At 39.9% G+C, this 20,351-nt stretch overlaps 1 protein-coding gene across 1 annotated transcript in view; it reads right to left on the bottom strand.

Annotated features, from left to right (window-relative positions):
* Positions 1–20,351, bottom strand: part of LOC135198055 (ras-related protein Rab-8A-like) — a 128,918-nt gene that overhangs the window by 55,335 nt on the left and 53,232 nt on the right. Inside the window, exons 3-4 of the mRNA XM_064225449.1 lie at positions 12,603–12,687; positions 2,661–2,801 (exon numbers count right to left, since the gene is read on the bottom strand). Coding sequence (XP_064081519.1) covers positions 2,661–2,801; positions 12,603–12,687 — 226 coding nt within the window. The remainder of the gene's footprint in view (positions 1–2,660; positions 2,802–12,602; positions 12,688–20,351) is intronic.

Here is a 20,351-nt window from a genome sequence, read left to right as displayed (position 1 = left end):
TTCTTATTTGCCAATGTCAAAATAATAGTTACCATTTGTTCACAGTTTTTACTCAACCTATTATGGGATCTGGATTTAATCTCGCGTGGTTTTTAGCACTTCTTTCCTGTTACACTTTTCGTGCAGCCAACTACTGTGTCGCTTTATTTTTAAGTAATGTCTCAGCTTACAAAGTCCCTGCTTATGCATCCCCTGGCCTCAGCTTCTCTCAGATCTGTAGTTTTTTGTCTTGAAACTTTTAACTAATTTAACTGGATTGCAACATTTATTGACTATCTTACTTGACTTATGTCAAGTTCCTATTAGTTGTTCTTTATAACTATGAGGCTTCAGGTTTCTAACATTTGATCTTTCTCTGACTTTACATTTAATGGCTTGCTGTGTATAGGTTACCACAAGCACATTAGCATGAGTCACCATCTGTCTCTTCCAGATGATTTCTGGAAGTTTTGCAGGATTCAAGGATATTCTTCTCAAGCTTGCATGCAAACTACTCTGTCAGCTGGTCGGCCTCTGAAACAGATTCAGCAAGTGAGTCTACTGGAAGAGTCTCATGTTCCCTTACAGTAAGTGAGTCCTTGGTGCTACCAGTTCCATTTTGTCTTTGGGTTCTCCTTCTACTGAGAACATTGCTACAGTTCAACATCTCAATCTTCATCTTGGTTACACATCACTGCTGAAATCACATGGTGTTCTGACCTGATTAATGTAATGATGAGGAAACCAGATACAGTCTTGTATGACCTCTTTAAGTTGCCATCCTTGGTATAGTTATGTTCCCTGCATATCTCAAACCCCCGCCTCCCTACCTCTTTCCAAAAGAATTGGTATAGGCACTGGGCGATATGTAACATCTACATTAATGAGAGGCCACATAATTAACTTACAGGCTACTACATCCTCACTGACATTACCTGCCTGCACTGCTTCAATATGCAGTTGTCAGTGCTGTTTTCCAATCAGAAACACTGTACCACGACACAGCACTAACAATGGACTTCATTTACTCATAGGTCTTGTCCTATCTCTCCTCTTTTGTGCTGCCTTGCCTCACTCAGGATCACTATGATCACTCCTGCCCGAGGTGATCATAGTTCAAGTCCCTATGTCCTCTCAACCCTTTCTCCAAGTTGGGAGTTGTATTTAGGTGGCTGGGAAGGCCTTAGGAGTACACTGACAAGCAGCTTTGGGTTTGGGAGATTCTCTGTTTCAGCTACCAACTACCATTTCTAAATGCAGGTCCTCCACTTTCATGTCTTACTGCCTTTAATTCCAACAAATCTGGGCCAATGAAAATTTCTAATGATAAAGTAATCCCCCTGCTGCAGAAGGGTGTGAAAGGAAATTTTGCCTAAGTCATTGGGGATCTTCAATCAGCTTTTCCTTGTTCTGAAGTCTTTGTGGGAATATAGCAATTGTGAGGAAATACAGTAATCACTGATCTTGGCCATAGCAACAAATCTATTTGCCCTACCCTCTTCTGTAAAAGGACTTCCTCGTTTCCATAGTCCTCCAGGGCACTTAATTTCACATCGCCATTCAAGTATTTTCCAGTAAGTACCTTAGCTTCATTAGGAGGAGTGGGGAGAGGGGGAGGACTTCCATGTTCCAATGCCAGATCCTTTGCTTTGGTCTATATACTGCCTCAGGTTTTCAATGTGATTCTTGCCCCAGTAGCCTCCAGGGTGCACTGTCCTTGTTTTGCATCTTTACCACAAAATAGAAAATTGGTTGATTCTGACTTTTTTGAGGGTCATCTACAGCTTCATCTGGACTTGTGGCAGTCTCTGAGTTTACAGGTCAACTTGGAGAAGTCAGATCTGTTGCCATCCGATCAGTTTACATAGGACTCTTGGACAGTTGTTCATCCTTGCCCATAATAAAGTTTCGGCAAGTGCTGCTTGACCACTTGGTCTTTCTGTAGAAGCCAATTCCATAGTTGTTCTTTTCATCTTCAGATGGTTTCCTAATGGAAGACAATGTCAGTGTCTCTGGGCATCAAGATCCACCATTAAAGTAACTTCTTTACGACCTTCATTGATGCAGCAACCCTGGGAACATGTTGAAGGGAGTTCCCCTGGTTCCTTGGGACCCGGATCTCCTAATGTTGTCAGACCCTTCAACATCAGGATAGGGAGTGCACCTGTTAGAATCTCAGGTCAAGAGGTCTTCTTCAGAGAGAGGGGTTGATTGCACATCGAATTTAAGCTTCAAGTTGTCTTGTTAGACACCCAAGTATTCAAGACCACCTTTTGGGTCATAGCTTCACCATTTTGCTTACTTACAGAACAAAAGAGGAATAAGGTCAGAATAACTGTCTCCTAACCATGGAGGTTTTTGTTTATGCGCCCTAGACCCTTTCCCCTCTCTTAGCACAAAAGAATGAAAATCTGCAGCAGAGTAATGATAAGACTCAGGGAGCTGACTATCTTGGAATTATTTTCTTTGAAATGCTTCACTTCATGCATCTGAATGTAGTCCCACAGGTTAAGGTTTTTTCTGATTAATGAGTTTGTGTAACAACTGGTTTTATTGTAAATTCAACAATTTTTCTTTAAAATCAACTCTTCTTAAGGCATTAAGAACTGAAAAAGGTTAGATAACTCACATGATACATCATTAATGCTGATTAAGAAATAAGAACTTGGAGCCAAACTTACCAATTTTTTCTCCATCTTGGCTTTAATATCACGTGCAAGGGTGAAGAAAGCTTCCTCAACATTTATTGATGCTTTGGCTGATGTTTCCATAAATTTAATTCCATATTCTATGGCTAACTGTTCCCCACGTTCTCGTGACACCTAAAATGTATAATTTAAACACAATTTTAAATATTTTGAAAAATCTACAGTCATTAGAAGAAAGCCAAAGGTGACACTGACTATTATTTCTAACATTTTCTGTGACTTACCTAAACTATATACATGAGTATATATTGTGGTGGTACATGACAATATTTAACATACAAAATAGTACATATGGGTAAACCTAGAAATCCACCAACAAGAGACAATCTTTACTTCATCTAGCTACAATGACTTTTACAAAATCTAGTGTACTACAATCATTTTCTATCCATAGTAGTAGTCACCCACCTGTATTGTTTCTTAACTTATCAAAATTAATTTCTTTTATCAGTCTATAACAAGAAATTCAGAGTCCCAGCCAATCCGAAAGACATGACCAAGGTTGTCAACAAATCAACTCTCACTTCTACTGAATCTCTCATTTCATTTCATAATTTCTCTCCCCAGTAAATACTCTTTGATATATTGTTACCAGTGTTCCAGTGCTTCCCTGTGAGAATTAATTTCATGAATTAACTGTCCGTTGCTCGTAGTGAAACCTTTAGTTACTTATCATATGTGCATATAATTGCTATTGAGACGAACCACATTCCCAAGAACATTTATCTAGGACTATATTATTTCCAGATGTGTTATATCATTCACCCTAATTTCCATGGACATTCATTTTGCCTGGAGGATTCTACCCTACTAAATCAGGCTTATCAACATTGCAGTGTTGCAAGCAATATATGAATGTATTTGAATTCCTAAGGAACCAATCTGTATTCCACGAGCCACTGGCCCTCTGCTTTGCTGATAAATTGTATCATTAATTTTTCTTTTAATGAAAGTAGACTGTATTTTGTTGTGCTGTTAAATTTTATCACTGATTTTCTTTACACTTTATTATTTGCAATACAGTAAAATCTTGTATTGATCAGAACTTTCAATTCGTGACCTACCATTAATCTTTATGTGATTTTGTCTGTTTGTGTGTTTTATTGTGTTTATGGCTATTCACGGTGAGTGTTGTTCATTTGTATTTTTGGAGACGTGGTAGAAGCAAAAGATGTAAAAGTGGTTTCTGTTAGTTGTGGGGGATGACGGCACTAGCTGTTGAAGTGATTGGGGGGTGGCAGTTTCGAGCCTGACAAAGGTTGAGGAATCAGAAGTTAAAAGTTAAGTGGGTGTTTTGATGTTTTAAGGAAATTGTCAATGTGTTACTACAAGTCACTGTTTAGGGGGTAGGGGTGACCTAGAACTGAAAATTGTTTTTCTTCTTTACAGTAAACAATACAAATTCAAATATTGCAGATGGGTTTTTTTTTTATGAGATTCACTCTCAGGTGCAAGTAGGAATGGCAGTTTTACAGGAGCTTTTATTTTATTTATCTTTTTTTATGTTTTGCCCTAAGGGATGTTAGTCTGCAGTTTTCGACCATTTTGGTTGAGTTAAAGTTGACCGAAGGACGAATTTTTTCTATTAATCGTTATTTATATGAAAATATTTCAAAACTGATAAAAGCTACAACCATAGGTTGTTTTTTGTTGTATTTTACATGAAATTGCACACATTTTAATATATAAAACTTTATGTAACGGCTAATTTAAAATGGTGCAAACATTACGACAATCAGACAAAAAAATTTATGATTTTTTCGGAAGTTACAACGCGGATGTAAGGAAAAAGTTTATTTCATAAATTCACCATAAATCAAAATAATGTGCTAGGGACTTCCAATTTGTTGCAAAATAAAGGTAAATGATTGAATATTTCTAGAATGTAATAGTTTTAGCTTACAATTGCGTTTTTCTACCATTTCGGTCGAGTCCAAGGTTACCGAAGGTTGAAATTTTGGCACTTGTCGTTATCTATATGAAAATATTTCAACACTGATAAAAGCTACAACCATGGGTGTTTTTTATTAGTGGTTCTACATGAAATTGCACACATTTTCATATATAAAACTTTATGTAACGGCTAATTTAAAATGATGCAAACATTACGACAATTGGACAAAAAAATTTCTGATTTTTTTGGAAGTTACCGAGCAGACATAAGGACATTTTTTTTTTTTTTTTTCATAAATTCACCATAAATTGAAATATTGTGCTAGAGACTTCCAATTTGTTGCAAAATGATGGCAAATGATTGAAGGTTACTAGAATGTAAGAGTTTTAGCTTGCAATTGTGTTTTGACCATTTCGGTCAAGTCAAAATTGGCCGAAGGTTGATATTTTGGCACATCATTATTTATATGAAAATATTTCAAAACTGATAAAAGCTACAAATGTGGGTTGTTTTTATTTGTATTATACATGAAATTGCACACATTTCCATATATAAAACTTTATGTAACGGCTAATTTAAAATGGTGTAAAAATTACAACAATCGGGCAAAAAAATTTCTGATTTTTTCGGATGAGTTACTGCGCGGACGTAAGGAAAACGGTTTTTTCATAAATTCACCATAAATCGAAATATTGTGCTAGAGACTTCCAATCTGTTGCAAAATGAAGGTAAATGATTGAATATTACTAGAATATGAGAGTTTTAGCTTACAATTGCGTTTTTCGACCATTTCGGTAGAGTCAAAGTTGACCGAAGGTTGAAATTTTGGCACTTATCGTTATTTACATGAAAATATTTCAAAACTGACAAAAGCTACAACCATGAGTTGTTTTTAGTTGTATTTTACATGAAATTGCGCACATTTTCATATATATTACTCCATGTAACGGCTAATATAAAATGGTGAAAAAATTACGTCAAAGTGATGAAATAATTTCTGAGATTTTTCACTGATACTTTTTAGTGCGAGAGGAAAGAAATTCGTGCTTGCGCGCCTGGGTAACGATTGTAAACAAAACAACGCCTAGATCCGTGAGCTCCCAGCATCCCCTAAGGCGCATGATTCAAAGTTTTTGCCTAGTAGGCCTATAACAATTTTTCTGCAAATTTTTAAAAATGATATTGTTATGATACAATAAAGTTTCATACATACTTACCTGGCAGATATATAGTACTTAGCTAAGACTCCGTCTTCCCCGACAGAAATTCGAATTTCGCGGCACACGCTACAGGTAGGTAGGTCAGGTGATCTACCGTCCTGCCGCTGGGTGGCAGGAATAGGAACCATTATCTTCTAAAACCAGATTTTTCTCTTCCACCTGTCTCCTGCGGGGAGGCTGGGTGGGCCATTTATCGTATATATCTGCCAGGTAAGTATGTATGAAACTTTATTGTATCATAAAAATATCATTTTCATACACTCAACTTCCCTGACAGATATATACTTATTTCTGATTAGACAGGTAAACAACATACGTTGTAGGTAATAAATAAATAAAACCTAGGTTCCTATGTGTTTAGACGAAGGGTTGACTTCCTAGCTATTGCTAGGAGTCTGCTTCGTCTCAAGAGCCTCAGCGAGGATGTGACCTATGGCTAAGAGGTCTTGTGGGTCTGTCGATGGGGTCTTATCCACTTACTCGACAGAGCCTGATGGCCTTTGTCAATGGGGTCTTATCCACTTACATGACAATACACCTATGCCTAGTGGCATAATTAAGGAGCACAACACCGATCCCAATCACCTGATCCTAACACGAGGGCTTGTGCTTAAAAAGTTATCCCCAAACTCCTTTCAAACAACCCAAAGAACAAAACACTATGTTAAAAGAAAAATTAACTCACTTAGTTAAGGATCAGTGTCGGCTCCCTATCCCAGCAACGTATCCGTAGACACGTACAACCAAGAGAGAAGGATCTCTCGTAGGTCAACTTGACCTCCTTTGTGCAAAGGGAAGTCAACTCCCGAGTTGTATCTTCCGTAAGTTACAGCTAATATGTCCTTCACGACATATTGTTCTGGAAAGAACAAGAATTCATAAAAGCTCGCACTTCAAGCGCTTTTAATTCTCAGCTGTTTGAAGGAATCATCAAGTTACTCAAGAAGTGCTTAGCGATCACATTTGTTTCAAAGAAGAAGACCAGGGCTTTCTTTGAAAAGGATCTCTTCTGGATGAAGCCTAGAGCCTGGCTTGCGCCTGGCTGGCGTCTTGCGCCTTGTGCCTGCCTGGCGCCTCGCACCTGCCTGGCGCCTCGCGCCTGCCTGGAGCTCCGCGGCTGGCTGGTACCTCGTGCCTGCCTGGCGCCTTGCTCCTGCCTGGCGCCTCGTGCCTAGCACCTGCATGGCGCCTCGCGCCTGGCTGGCTCCTCCCTACTTGCCGGAGCTTCGAGCTTGGTAGAGTCTCGAGGATGTCTGGCGATGTCCACATCGGACACTCTTATCTGTCCGACATGTTCGCATCTAGCGCATCTGTGCCAGGTTGTAGCCCGGTCTTTCTCCTCATCAGACAATGACAGTGTTCTTGGGGCTGTCTGCCTCTGGTGTTTTTTACGCCTGTTTTCGCATATGGCGCCTGGTTGGCGCTACATTGTCCGAAAGTCACGTCCACAATAGTAAATCAGGAGACTGGAGAAGGGTGGAAGAAATTCTTCCACTTTGAGCTTTGGCCTCTCCGGCAAGGGGAGGTGATTGTAGTCAGCTACATCCAGTATACGATAGGATATCTAACAGTACGAGAGATAAGAGTCTTCCTCCGAGGAGGATCCTTCTTGAGTAGTTCCCTTGCTCACGAGATCTCTTCTTACATGTTGAAGGGGTTTCTCGTTGCAGAATCTTCCCTATCCTTGCCCGAAGGAAGGGAAGAAGCCTGGAAGTCTAAGGAGACTCCGAGCTGAAATTGGGAGGACTCCTGATTTCTAGCTCTTTATTGTATCCATCTGAACACCTTCTGGGAAGCATTTCGAGCCGTCATCGCATTCCAAAGACTCTGTAGGCAAAATTTTGAACCATTCTACAGTAGATGAAACGTAAGTACCCTGCCTGGACAACGAAACCTCTATCTGAAAACATTGAATCAGGAATAGGGGGTTTTAGTTCTTTTGCCAGACATACTATGCTGGCAAGAACCCATTGCCTAGTTTCCATAGAATCTGATACGAGATTCCAATGCTCAAAAAATTCACTTGTCTTCTGGTCGTTTAGGACCAAGAGAAACAAAGAATTCCCTCATAAAAATTTCTCAAAGAAGTTTGATGAGGAGCAGTTCCATCTTGTCGGAACATGGAATCTGTGGCCACAAAAAAGATCCCATTAGAAGTACATGATATCCTACTCTTGTCATATTGAGGTATCGTATAAGATCTCGAAGATCTTAATCCTCTGCTATCTCCAATTCCCTTTGTAGAGACAGAGTATAGCCTTTTCCTGCGTTCTTTGATAGCAGATATATACAAAGGTGATTCTTCCCCCTGAAAGGGAAGCAAAAACCTCTATGTGGTTCACAGAGGTATCGGAAGAGGACAGTTTCCTCATTCCCTCTAGCACGATCTGCAGCAATTCTATGTCTTGGCCATGACTATTGTAATTTACCTTGAAAAAAAAAAAAAGGAAAAAAAAAAAAAAATTCCTCTCATTCATGTCCACTTCTGGTCAGTCTGCACGCAGACAGACTCAGAGTGGAGAGGTTGTTAAGGTCCATTTATAATAGATGCTGATAGAATATCCAGACTCTCTTGGAAAAGACTTCAAAAACATGCTGTGAGAAGAATGTGACCTCTGTGAATCAAACTTCTCTAAGGCCAAAATGAGGCATAAAGTATTATCCTCTCTTTCTTTGACGCCCTTTATCTTAAATTCTGTAAAGAATTTATATTTATGGGAAAAAAGACTAAAGTTTATTCCCCTTTCTATAAAATAAAGATGGCGCATATTGCTAACTCTCTTGGTTCGAGGAAAAGGAAGCAGTCTATAGGAAGCCTGTTCGTCTTCTACCTTGATAAGAGATCTATGAAGAAGACTTTCCGCAGGTTCTCACAACTCTTTCCAATAAATGTTAGACATACGTTAACAGATATTATCGTCGATCGAGAAGGTTCTCACAGACATGCAAAATCTTGCATCGAACCTCTTAAGGATTTGAGTCGTGGAATTGGCCAAAGTGATTAAAATAAATCGTTTCATCGTTCCTTGTAAGCGACCCTTTTCCGATTAAATAGGTAACGAAAACAGGAACGAATCTTGCCGTTAACGAGCCTGCTGTCCGAGAGGCTACTGGACTCTTAGATTAATAACTCGCTAAAACGAGAAAATATCTTGGATGGTGCTTCTGGCGCATTGCGCCAGGCTGGCGCTTCGGCGCAATATTGCGCCAGGATGGCGCTTCTGGCGTATTGCGCCAGACTGGCGCTTCCTTCTAATTCTTTTTAGGTTATGTGCCAGAACATCTGTGCCTTTATAGTACCCGACATCCTTTCACATGTTAATTCCGTTCTTAGTAGGAAAAAACTTTTATATACGTAGTATAGTCCATTCAGGGAAACAACTTATGCCACGAAGAGAATGTTTCCCATCCGACTCATCCATCTTCTCCTGAGCAGGTACTCTAATAAGCCATGCTTTCGTAAGCATGAGAGCATTATATAATATAATGTTTTGCTGCGATAGAATCCTTTAATAATGTTACCTACGGTAAACAGCATTGAAAGGTTGTAATATCTCTCTTATTGAAAGCTTCTTAGCAAAAGGCAGACAATATTTTATGTTAGCTTAACTATCCCCTCAATCCGAGGCTAAGACCGCGATTGTAGGGGAGAGATACGGATAGTTATTCCATCCCGCAGGAGAGAGAGATGTAACAGACCGACACCTACATGGTACTGCGGTCTAAGCGTAAGCGATAGCAGTCTCCGTTAGCCGTCTGGCCTTACTCTTCCAGAGTTGCCAGCTACTCCATTTAATAAAGGAATCTTATAAAATTATTATCGAGCTTCAGGAAGTTCTTATTAAAGCATATTTAAGCGAAACAAGACTTCGATAAATCTAGAAGCAAGTAGGTGTTGTCTTAACAATCCCTTTAAGAAACGTAGTCCTTCCTAGGAAGTCGTAGAGGTACTGGTAATTGAGTTGCACAGCAAAGAAATAACTACGGTATGTGTTTATGATTTGACCGTATCGTATTCTCATACAGCAGATACTCTACTACCTTCTACTATCTTCGTTCTTTTCGTTAATAGAACGATAGAAAGAGTATATATATCTCCTTAAGGAAGGAAGTTAATCCAGGAACTCTTTAAATCTTCGTGATTTCCTCATAAACCGCGGAAGAAACAGAATTCCTGTTCATCTCTAGGGTTTACGGAAGGAAGTAGATATTTCCTATCCGCCATCATACCCAAACGTCAATGAGATTCTTATTAAGAAAAACTCCCAAAGCTCTTGCCTCCTCATAACGAGGGAAGAGCATGAATGAAGGAGAGAGTCTGCATTGAGAGGAACTGCCTAACACAGGAGTCTTCTGAATAATGAAACAGGGCTTCTCTTAGTATCAGAATCCTTCTGACAAAAGCGACGGCCACCTGTGCGACATCTTGCACCTTTGCCAGGGGAAAGTTGCTCAAGTTAAAAACTCAAAGCGGAGCCTCGCGACTGACCTCTCTCTCAAAAGAAGATTTTGGAATATTCTGGCGTCTGGCGCCTGGATCCTGGCGTCTGGAAAGTTCCGCGTGCCTGGAATGTTCCGCACGCTAGAAAGGAGACTCGCTCCTGGAACGTTCCGCTTGCGTGGAAGGTCCCGTGCGCCCTGATAGTTCCGAGCGCCTACTAGTCTCCTTTTAGGAGCCTCTTACCCGTAAACATTCAATGGAAGGATCCTTCTGATTGCCACTCTACTATAAGGCTCCTCGGTCTAGCCGTCTGTTTTCTCTTTGAAGGCGCCTTCCGCCAAGAAAAAATTTTCTGGAACGCGGCTCGCGTTTGGCTGTAGGAACGCGGCTCGCGCTAGTCTGTTGGAACGCGGCTCGCTGCTGGCTGTTGGAACGTGGCTCGCGCTTGCTTGTTGGAACGGGTTTCCTGGCTGGTTCTTCGCTTGTAGTCCAGTTGGCGCTCAGTGTTCTCTTAGTTTTCAGAGAACGCGCTAGATCGTCCGAACTCCAAACATGTACATTCTTCGTCTTTTCGGACGTAAGATGAAGAAACTGAAGAAGAGAAGCACTTTTTTAAGGATGCCTTTCCAATGGCTATCCCTGGCAGTCTGGGACGTTCTACAGATCCTGCCGAGGGGACGCCCGATCGGTGGGGATTCTCCATAACCTCCGTAAGGCTTTCGACTTTCCTTCTCCTCTGGGCTTGTGAGCTTGGAAGAGGTCTAGGCCTGAGAGCAAGACAGAGCCGATCGGACGCACCCTCTACTATTTTAGGACGCCTTTCCAATGGCGAACTTGGCAGTCTGGGACGTTCTACAGATCCTGCTGAGGGGACGCCTGATCGGTGGGGATTCTCCATAACCTCCGTAAGGCTTTCTACTTTCCTTCTCCTCTGGGCTTGGGAGCTTGGAAGCGGTCTAGACCTGGGAGCGAAACAGAGCCGATCAGAACGCACCCTCCACTGCACTGGGAACACTAAATTCACTTCTTACCTTATAAGAGCTCGCATTTTAAGCTACATCCATTTATCTTCAAATTTATGAATTTGTAGATTCTGTGGATTAAGAAGGAGATGAGGATGCAAAAACTACTATTACTGTTAATACTCTAACTGCTCGTTAGCACGAGAGCTATTAAAGCTTCTAAAGGAAGTGTAAAAAAGTTATATGCTTTTCTGACTTCCTAAAGTAGGAAGTTAGAGTTTATATATTTCCTCAATCAAGTTCTAACACTTATTACACGTATTAATGAATAAATATTAATATTTCCCTTTCTTGCAAACTATATGAGTGTCTACCGAAAACTTCGGTAGTTACACTTCATAAATTCTTCGAAATTTTCGAAGTCAATTTTTATTAAAAAGTTAATAAAAGCGTATGCCGAACCAAAGACCCAGTACTTCCCAGCAAAAGACAGCCCAGAAGATCGATGGCGATGAAACACGAAAATCAAGTCAGGAGGAACCGCAAAAGTTTGTTTACAATACGGCGACAGAGAAAAATCTGATTTTAGAAGATAATGGTTCCTATTCCTGCCACCCAGCGGCAGGACGGTAGATCACCTGACCTACCTACCTGTAGCGTGAGCCGCAAAATTCGAATTTCTGTCGGGGAAGACGGAGTCTTAGCTAAGTATATATCTGTCAGGGAAGTTGAATGTATGAAAAAACTTTTTTATATCGACATACCATACGTCCAATCGGCACCCAACAGACAATTTATATAGACGTTTAATACGTCCAATCGCCGTTAAAGGGTTATATCTATTGACAATAGTTATCAAGGTTCATGAACTACCAAATACTGTACATTCCTAGCAGTCGTCATTGTAGTATTAGGGGAAAAAATGAGTCTGTACAAAGCTTAATAAAAAAAAAAAAATATGCAAGTCACAGGTAACAATGTAAATACAACATACTTCTTACAGAACACTGGTGACTTATTTATAAAAACTGAATAATGGTACAGTGGACCCCCCTTATTCGTGTTCTCCAGATTCGCGGACTCTCACATTCGTGAATTTCTCTCTGGGATGTTTCCACGCATTATTAGCAGAAAATTCACCTATTCACAGTATTTTTCTATGTGAAATATCCACAAATTCCTGGTTTTTTTTTATCAATTTCATCATAAAATGAGCTTTTTGTGATAAAACTATTAAAAAAACCAGGTATAATAATTTTTAGTAGGTTTTTCTTGAGTTTTAACTAACAAAATAGGAAGTTTTAAGCATTTTTATATGTGTTCCAACTATTCGCGGTTCTAACTATTCACGGGGGGACCACTGTACTAAGAATAAGCAGCAGCTAGGAATAATCTTACCTGTCTCTTGTCATTCATATCACATTTATTTCCTAAAATCATCTTTTCTACGTCTGCAGATGCATGTTCCTCTATGTTCCTAATCCTGAAAAATACAAGCATTCTTTAATTTTCATTATGTTTATAAGAATCTGCAAACAAGGCTTGGTTAAGCTGCAATGATTTTCAAAATTTACATATTTACGTAGTCATTTAAAAAAGGGTAATTTTGGTGTTAATATTGTATCCTTCTATTGTAATAAGTAATTTGTGTAATATAAAATTTGGACGATGAAATAAGTTCATGAAGCTTTAAAATGAAACAAAATGATTTTTTTTTTATAAATATGGAAACTGAAATGAACATGTGAACTTCTGTTCCAAAAGAACATCAGACAAACTATGGAAATTATAAATAGGTATTTATTTTTAAATGCTTACCTCTCCATTTTATAGGTTTTACTTCTGTGCCTGCAGGAGTTCAACAGATTGCAAAAGTGAAACAAAAACACTTGGTTTACTATGAATATCCATTTTCTATCCATCTACTTCCCCATTACCCCAACAGGGGGCTGATATTCGGTCAGTCCACTCCTGTCCATTCTGAATGTGGGGAGGTATAGAGGGCAAATTGTATAATGGAGAGGAATACTAAATTAAATATTCATATTTTTTAAAAGAACTTTACCTCTCCATTATATAGTTGATTCCTACATTTGACAAAGGAAGTGGGCAAAGTGGAAATCATCCAACCCTCTAAAGGTTACTTACTAAGGGATTCAGAGCCAATGGAAGACTGTTTTTCAGCAATAACATTTTATCAAAGCATCGGATAAAGGTGAAAGTTGGCAAGTGTATATTTTATGACACTACCTAATTTTTACAAGTATTATCTAGTAGTTAAGTTTGACAGTTTTGATATGTATAGAGTAAAATGAAGTCGGTGATGCTGGGACTTTGAAAATCACAGAAAAGGATTCTAAAACCATTTGTGAAGTAAATATATGATGATAATCTACTATGCACTTCAGAGGCTATGACATAGTGTTTTTTGTAATTAACATTTATACAGACTTATGGATTTCCATGCCACTTCATCCAAATTTTTGGAAGTATTGTGCATTGCAAACGGGGACCTGACACAGCACCTATCTAGAGGCAAACCTCTTGACAGGTGACATGAATGCGAGCCCAAGCCTGCACTCCCATGGCTCCCAAAACACAAGCCCAGGGGCAAACAAATTGGTTCCTGAACCCGAAGGTTGCAAAAAGCCAACAAGAGAACACATTGCCTTCTCAGCTTCCCTGCTTCTCCAGATGTATGATTCCTCAGAAATGAAACACCAGGTGGGAACCTACCACACTGACAAACACTCAAGGAGTGCTTGACATGCTGGCGGGAAGGGACAAGACATGTGAATGCTTCGTCCCTTCTCGTCCTGTGGCTAAACTGAGACAGTGAGATGTCTCTCTGTCAACAGTTCTGGATGCTCGTGAATCAAAGAATGGCTTGCGAACAAGTGTCCGACACAGATGACAGGTGTGTAAGCCAAAGCCTGCACTTCTGCTGCTCCCGAAACACAAGCCCAGAGCAAGCAAATTGGTTCCCGAACTTTAAGGTTGGGGAAGAGCCGACGAGAGAACCCACTGCCTCCTCGGGAGGAGAGGAGGCAGCCACTAAGAAATCCTGTATGAGGACTTCTTAGGGAAGGAGAAGCATCCTTCCTCTTCTTGGCCCGAAGAGGCCAGTCCGGATTCCGAAGCCTCCTCGAGCTTCACAAAAGGAAGAGAAGGGCGGTGTAGGATTATGTTCTTCCACAGGGCTGCTTCTACAGGATGAAGAACAGACATCATCAGAAGCAGTCAACAACTACAGGGCAGCTGGAAGTATAAGCTGTCCAGTGATAAAACTCCAGGATAACAGCAGCACTCTAATATGATTCACAGCAGGGGAACCATACACACATGCGAGGGCCAATGCCACAGCCTGCTATCATGTCACAGGCACAATCCCTAGGGTTAGGGTAGCCATCACAGAAATATCCAACCATCTACTGCTGTGATCTACTATAGCTCACTGTTAGCCTGCAGAAAAAAGAAAACGTGATTAATAAACAAAGGAGACTTTTCAAACCAAAGGGCGCTGCCCTCCAAAGTGAGAGGAGATCCCTCTAACACCAACACCACACCCAACCAACCCCCTCCTCGCCCAAAAAGCAAGCAATGAGGAAGAAGGAAGAATCCCGGAGAAAAACAAAGGGTGAAGATCCAACATTTTCCCCAAAAAAATTCTTCCCGAGTGTAAGCGTGAATATCAATAAACAAAATACAGTGGACCCCTGCGTATTCACGTTCTCTGGATTCACGGACTTACACATTCAAGGATTTCTCTCGGGAACATTTCCCCGCATTATTTGCAGAAAATTCGTCTCTTCGCAGTATTTTTCTATGATAAATATCCACAAATTCCTGGTTTTTTTTATCAATTTCATCATAAAATGCACTTTTTCTGATAAAACTATTAAAAAACCAGGTAAAAATTTTAAGTGGGTTTTTCATGAGTTTTAACTAACAAAATAGGAGGTTTTAAGCATTTTTATAGGGGTTCCAACTATTCTAACTATTCATGGGGGGGTCTGGTACGCATCCCCCACGTATACGAGGGGACCACTGCATGCTGTTTTGCTCTTAACATCAGAGGGCAAGAGAAAGTAATAAGGGGCTGTGCAAAAACCCTTGCTGCCAACCCCTACAACATGAAGGGGAGAGGCGGCTTGCAAGGCTTTCACAAAAATAGTAGGTTTGTATATTAATTATTAATATCAAACACAGTACTATATTCAAAACATATTTTATATCAATACAAGAATGATCCCATAGAGAAATCAAGATATACAACAGACAGCAAGGGCTCATGAAAACACGAATTCATCGGAAGACAGCTGAAAGCAAAGTGGAATGTTTATGTCCGGGCAGGAGGGTCTCCTACCGGACAGTAGTTACTGCCTAACCACCTCGTTCAAGAGTTTCAACGGCTGTGTTCCAGCTTCGCTGTAAGCATATCCCTATTGTGAAGGACTGAAGGTTTGAATATTGTGTAGGAAGAACTAACAAGCTCTCTTCGCTCCTGATTAAATTCTGGATACTTTTGTTAAATTACAATTCACATTCAGTTATTCCAACTATAGTGCTTCTCTCAAAAGTACACATCACATGAGGGTCAATAAAAATGGAATAAATAATACCTATTACAACAACTCTTACCTTACAGATTCTTACAGATCAAATAATCAAAATAAAATCAAAGAAAAAAATTTTGTCTATACACAAACTGTACATTTAACAATCTCTCTATCTCCTTTAAAAACCTGGGACATTAGTAAGACTGACTGGCTATGAATGTTTGAACCTATCTGCCCCATGCTGGGAGTGGAGGAAACAGATGGACAGAAAATGGGTATTCACAGAAAAATGAGTGTTCTTATTTTTTTATGCAATATGCTGAACTCCTGCTGGCCTGGAAGTAAAAGCTATATGATGGAAGGGAAAGGCTCATTTAAAAAACTGAATTTGTAGACATTTATATAACAATGTCTCTGATTTCATTCAAACTATCTTAATTGACTACAGTAATATTCTTTAAAGGAAAACTACTTCACAACTTTAACTAAACACTGTAATTTTTTCATATGTGCATTTTCTATAATTTTTCCTTAGGTTAATTTTTTATAACTCCTTTCAGTTCCTAAGTTCATCAAGTGGTCTGTTGCCATATCAAACGATTTTTAATTTTTTTAATTTCAACAATGTTGAAAAACCAAAAAAGGAAAAGGAATACTAAAGTTTATTCATCATACACTTTGAATGGCAAAGTTGGGAAGAGAGTCCTCAAAGACATCTGAACTCAATGGTGGCAAAGTGGAGTGCAGACCAACAGGTGGTGGGGTTTCCCACTACCCGTTCCTTGTCAGTAAGTTTGAGCGGCCATTTGGAGATTGCACTAAAAGCTAAATCACTATGTAATGAATTAAGGTTTGAATTTGTGTGGGAACAATTATAAATTTCTTTTTCACAGTATCTTTAAATCCAATGGCCATAATAAATTTTTTTTTATTTTTTTTTTTATTTTTTTTTTTTTTTTTTATTTTTCAAATCTCTATTATGATAACTATATTTCCCACATCAGGCAGGAGGATGAGTGTGAAAAGAAAAAAAATTAATAGGATCATTTAGTTTGAACAGTCTATTCACCCATCCTTAAGGTGATAATAGAGAGGCAAGTATTTAAAAAATTAATTTTTATATAAAATTTTTATTTTTTAATTGAATCTTACCTCTATTATGGTAGCCAATTCCTGCATAGAGCAAAGGAGGTGGGAAAAGTGAAAGGACAGATTTAATAACCCCCCAAAAAACCACAAAATGCCACCAGAAATAAAACACTCCTTACCTAATGATTAGCATCCATCTGCTGATACTGTCGCCAGGCATGGACCAATTCATCAAGTAGCAAGACTGTTGAACAATGCTGGAAGTTCTTTGCTAGGAATACCACTCACATACCAATGGAAGTGGGACACAAGGCTTTGTGCCTAGACCAGCAGAACAAGGATGGTGAAAGAATGAAGGCTCTTACCTAATACAACATAGGTACCTTCACACACTACAAAATTTGACGATTTCCAAACTAAATACGAAAGGTTTGAGTGCAACTACCCTAATTGTTCAGGATATGAGTTACCCTGCCGTAATGAGGGGCAAAAGAGCTCTGCACAATTCATGTTGGATTTCCACATCTCACAGATAGTGTGAGGCACATACAAAATTGCACCTCCACTGCACAGCATTGACAACTATCTCAAGGGAAAAAAAGAGGCTGCTACTGATCTCACATTGTGAAATCTTACTTTAAGCTGATGGTAAGAGTTGAGTCTAGATTTGTGTGTTCTTCTCTGACCAGAGCCTTGAACAGACAAGACATCATTCTTTGACAAGGGTAAGTTCTTGGCCCTGAAACAATATAGAAAAGAAAGGACAACTCCTTGGGTAGTCAAGCCAATGCTAACAATAACAGTCTTCACTGTCACATCCTCAAGGGAGGTTGCAATCATGGGCTCAATTGGGGGCATGCATAAATACTTAAGCACTGCATCCAAATTCCAACCCAAGGCTTAACTTTGAGACTTAGGAATATTAATTTGGAAGGATTGGATGACTTCCCGCACAAGGGTTAATTTTGAGACTTAGGAATATAAATTTGGAAGGACTGGATGGCCTCCTTAATATCCATGTTTTACAAAATATCTAGGCCAGTATGCCTCAATACAGCAGGCAACATGGATTGATACTCTTAATGCCTGGGACTGAAAAATGTCTGTTGTAGTGTAAGTAAAGTAAAAAAAAAAAAAATGTAATAATGTTATTCACAGAGGTAAGGGTGCAGGAAAGCCTTCTAGCAGAGCGGAGATCTATATACTGCCCACTTCTGGAGTTAAGGATGGATTTTCTGCATTCCTTTGAAAAATTTCTTGCTGGTAAGAGACGGTAGTGTCACTTCAAAGTCAGCTGAAGCATGGGGAGGTTTAGATGAAACCTCATACCTCATGGCTGTTTGAGAAGGCCTTTCCTTGGTGGAAGAAGCCTTGGGCTATCTACTAACATATGTAGGGGGTTTGGGAACCATTCTCTGGGTGGCCATCATGGGATAAATAGTCGCATGTGAATTCACAACTAAACAGAATTTGCTAGGGAGAGTAGTACACTAGCAAGTGATTATAGGACCTGATGGCAAACAGGTTCATTAGAGGAGTGCCCCACAGTTTCACAAGTCTGCAAGGACTTGTGGATGCAAGGTCCATTTGGAAGACAGAATCTGGTCCTTCTTGCTCAGTTGGTCTGCCACAACGTTCATTTTTCCTGACACAAACTCAGGCAACAGAAGGATCTTCTTTTCTGCTGACCAAGTGACAATGCAATCTGGAGGGCAGAACAAAACTTCTGACTTTGTGCCTTGCTGATTGCTCAGTTATGCCAGCGCTGTTGAATTGCCTGAAGAGTACTACCTTTTTGCCCAGTCTAGTTCCTCTAATGTTAGCAGGGCCTTCCACACTGCTAACACCTCTAACTTAATGCTACGGAGTTCTTGTTCCTCTGTGGACCAAACCCAAGCTAAATACCTGTCTGCTGCAACTGCTCCTAAACTTTCTGATGATAGAGAAACCAAGAAATTCTTCATCCAGTAGCATACCCAGACAACAAAGGTTCTGAGTTGGTATTAGAATGGAATTTGAAACATTTATCAGTACTATTCCCAACATAAATGTCAACTTTAAATGTCTCTTCTCCTCAGGCTCCCCTCTAAACTCAACACTAGAATCAGCTAATTGTCCAGGTAGAGAAGCATCCAAATGCCTAACTGAGCCTATTACCAAACTGCGATAGGTCTCTTGTGAAATGAGAAGCTGAGCTCAGACAAAAGTACATCTCCCAAAACTGGTACACCTTTCCCTGAAAACAAACTGCAAATATTTCCCTGAATTTAAGTGAACTGGTACATAGAAGTCAGCATCCATCATGTCCACTGATACCATTCAATGCGTACAAGACTATTTCCACAGCTCCTTTTAGACCACGAGTCTACTTCCTCTTGCAAGATCTGGAACTTCTCGTTGAGAAGATAAGAGGGAAACTTTAGAGAACTGACAAGAGGTGGTTGGGAAAGGGGATGCTGTATTCCTCTGACAGTACCCCAACCACCCATGGACCTGCCTCCGGATCCTGCCAAACTGAATAAAAGAGGCTCCGCATACCCTGAACAATACAGGGAGCTTTGAGAGGAGAAAATTTTGAAGAAGCATAACTAGGAAAACAGGGAGAGCAGCAAGTGCTGCTATTTGAAAGGTTGTGAAAAATGAGAAACTTACTCCTAAACTCACTTCCTGTCCAAGAGTTAGAAGAATCTTTTTCTGTCTTTTCCTATTCTTATCTGCTTCTCACATCTGCTTATACTTCACCAATACATTGATCTAGCAGTTGTTGTCCCTACATTTAACATTTTGGTTGTGACCATTGAAAACTGAAGAGAAAAGCCAGGTATGCACCCTCTCACCTCACAGATTGGAAAAAAATCAAAATTTTTTAATTTGTAATTTTCCTAACTATACAAACCTGAGGTCTTTTACATAAGGAATTACTTTCAGCATAGGCTGGGAATCGGTTCTAAAAGAATAACAACGAAGGTTATTAGGCAGTAATTACTTGTCCGATAATCGGGAGTCATGCCCAACTAGACGTAAACATTCCACTTTGCTTTAGCCCCAGGAACAGATTGACGGGTGGCACGAGGTGGGCATATATGTAAAGGACCTCAGGTTTGTATAGTTAGGAAAAATACAACTTACTTTAAAAAATTGTGATTTGTTCCTACACGTAATACAAACCCTCAGTCCTTTACATAAGGAAGGCTCACTGCTTGGTGGGAGGAATCTGATAAGTCATGTGAACTGACTGGTGTTCACCCAACCAAGGTTCCTGTCCTGGTTGTAAGAGCAGGGGAGGGCAGGGAGGAACCTGGCCTCTGTCCAACTGATCGAAGTATGAGAACTGCAAGAACTATGGCCAGACCTCTGAACCAATTCATAAGAGGGAGGCAAGCATAGCCTCTAATGAATAGCAAACTAGAACTTATAGTCAGAAGCAAGATGACAAAAATACAAGTATTGGGTTTGTCTCATGCTAATGTCCTCTTCCCCACTTGTTAGGGAAGGGACT

The sequence above is a fragment of the Macrobrachium nipponense genome, chromosome 21, assembly GCF_015104395.2.
Source record: "Macrobrachium nipponense isolate FS-2020 chromosome 21, ASM1510439v2, whole genome shotgun sequence".
NCBI classification, from domain to species: Eukaryota; Metazoa; Arthropoda; class Malacostraca; order Decapoda; family Palaemonidae; genus Macrobrachium; species Macrobrachium nipponense.
The sequence above is the reverse complement of the archived record's forward strand: the minus strand, read 5'-3'. Positions and strand labels throughout refer to the sequence as shown.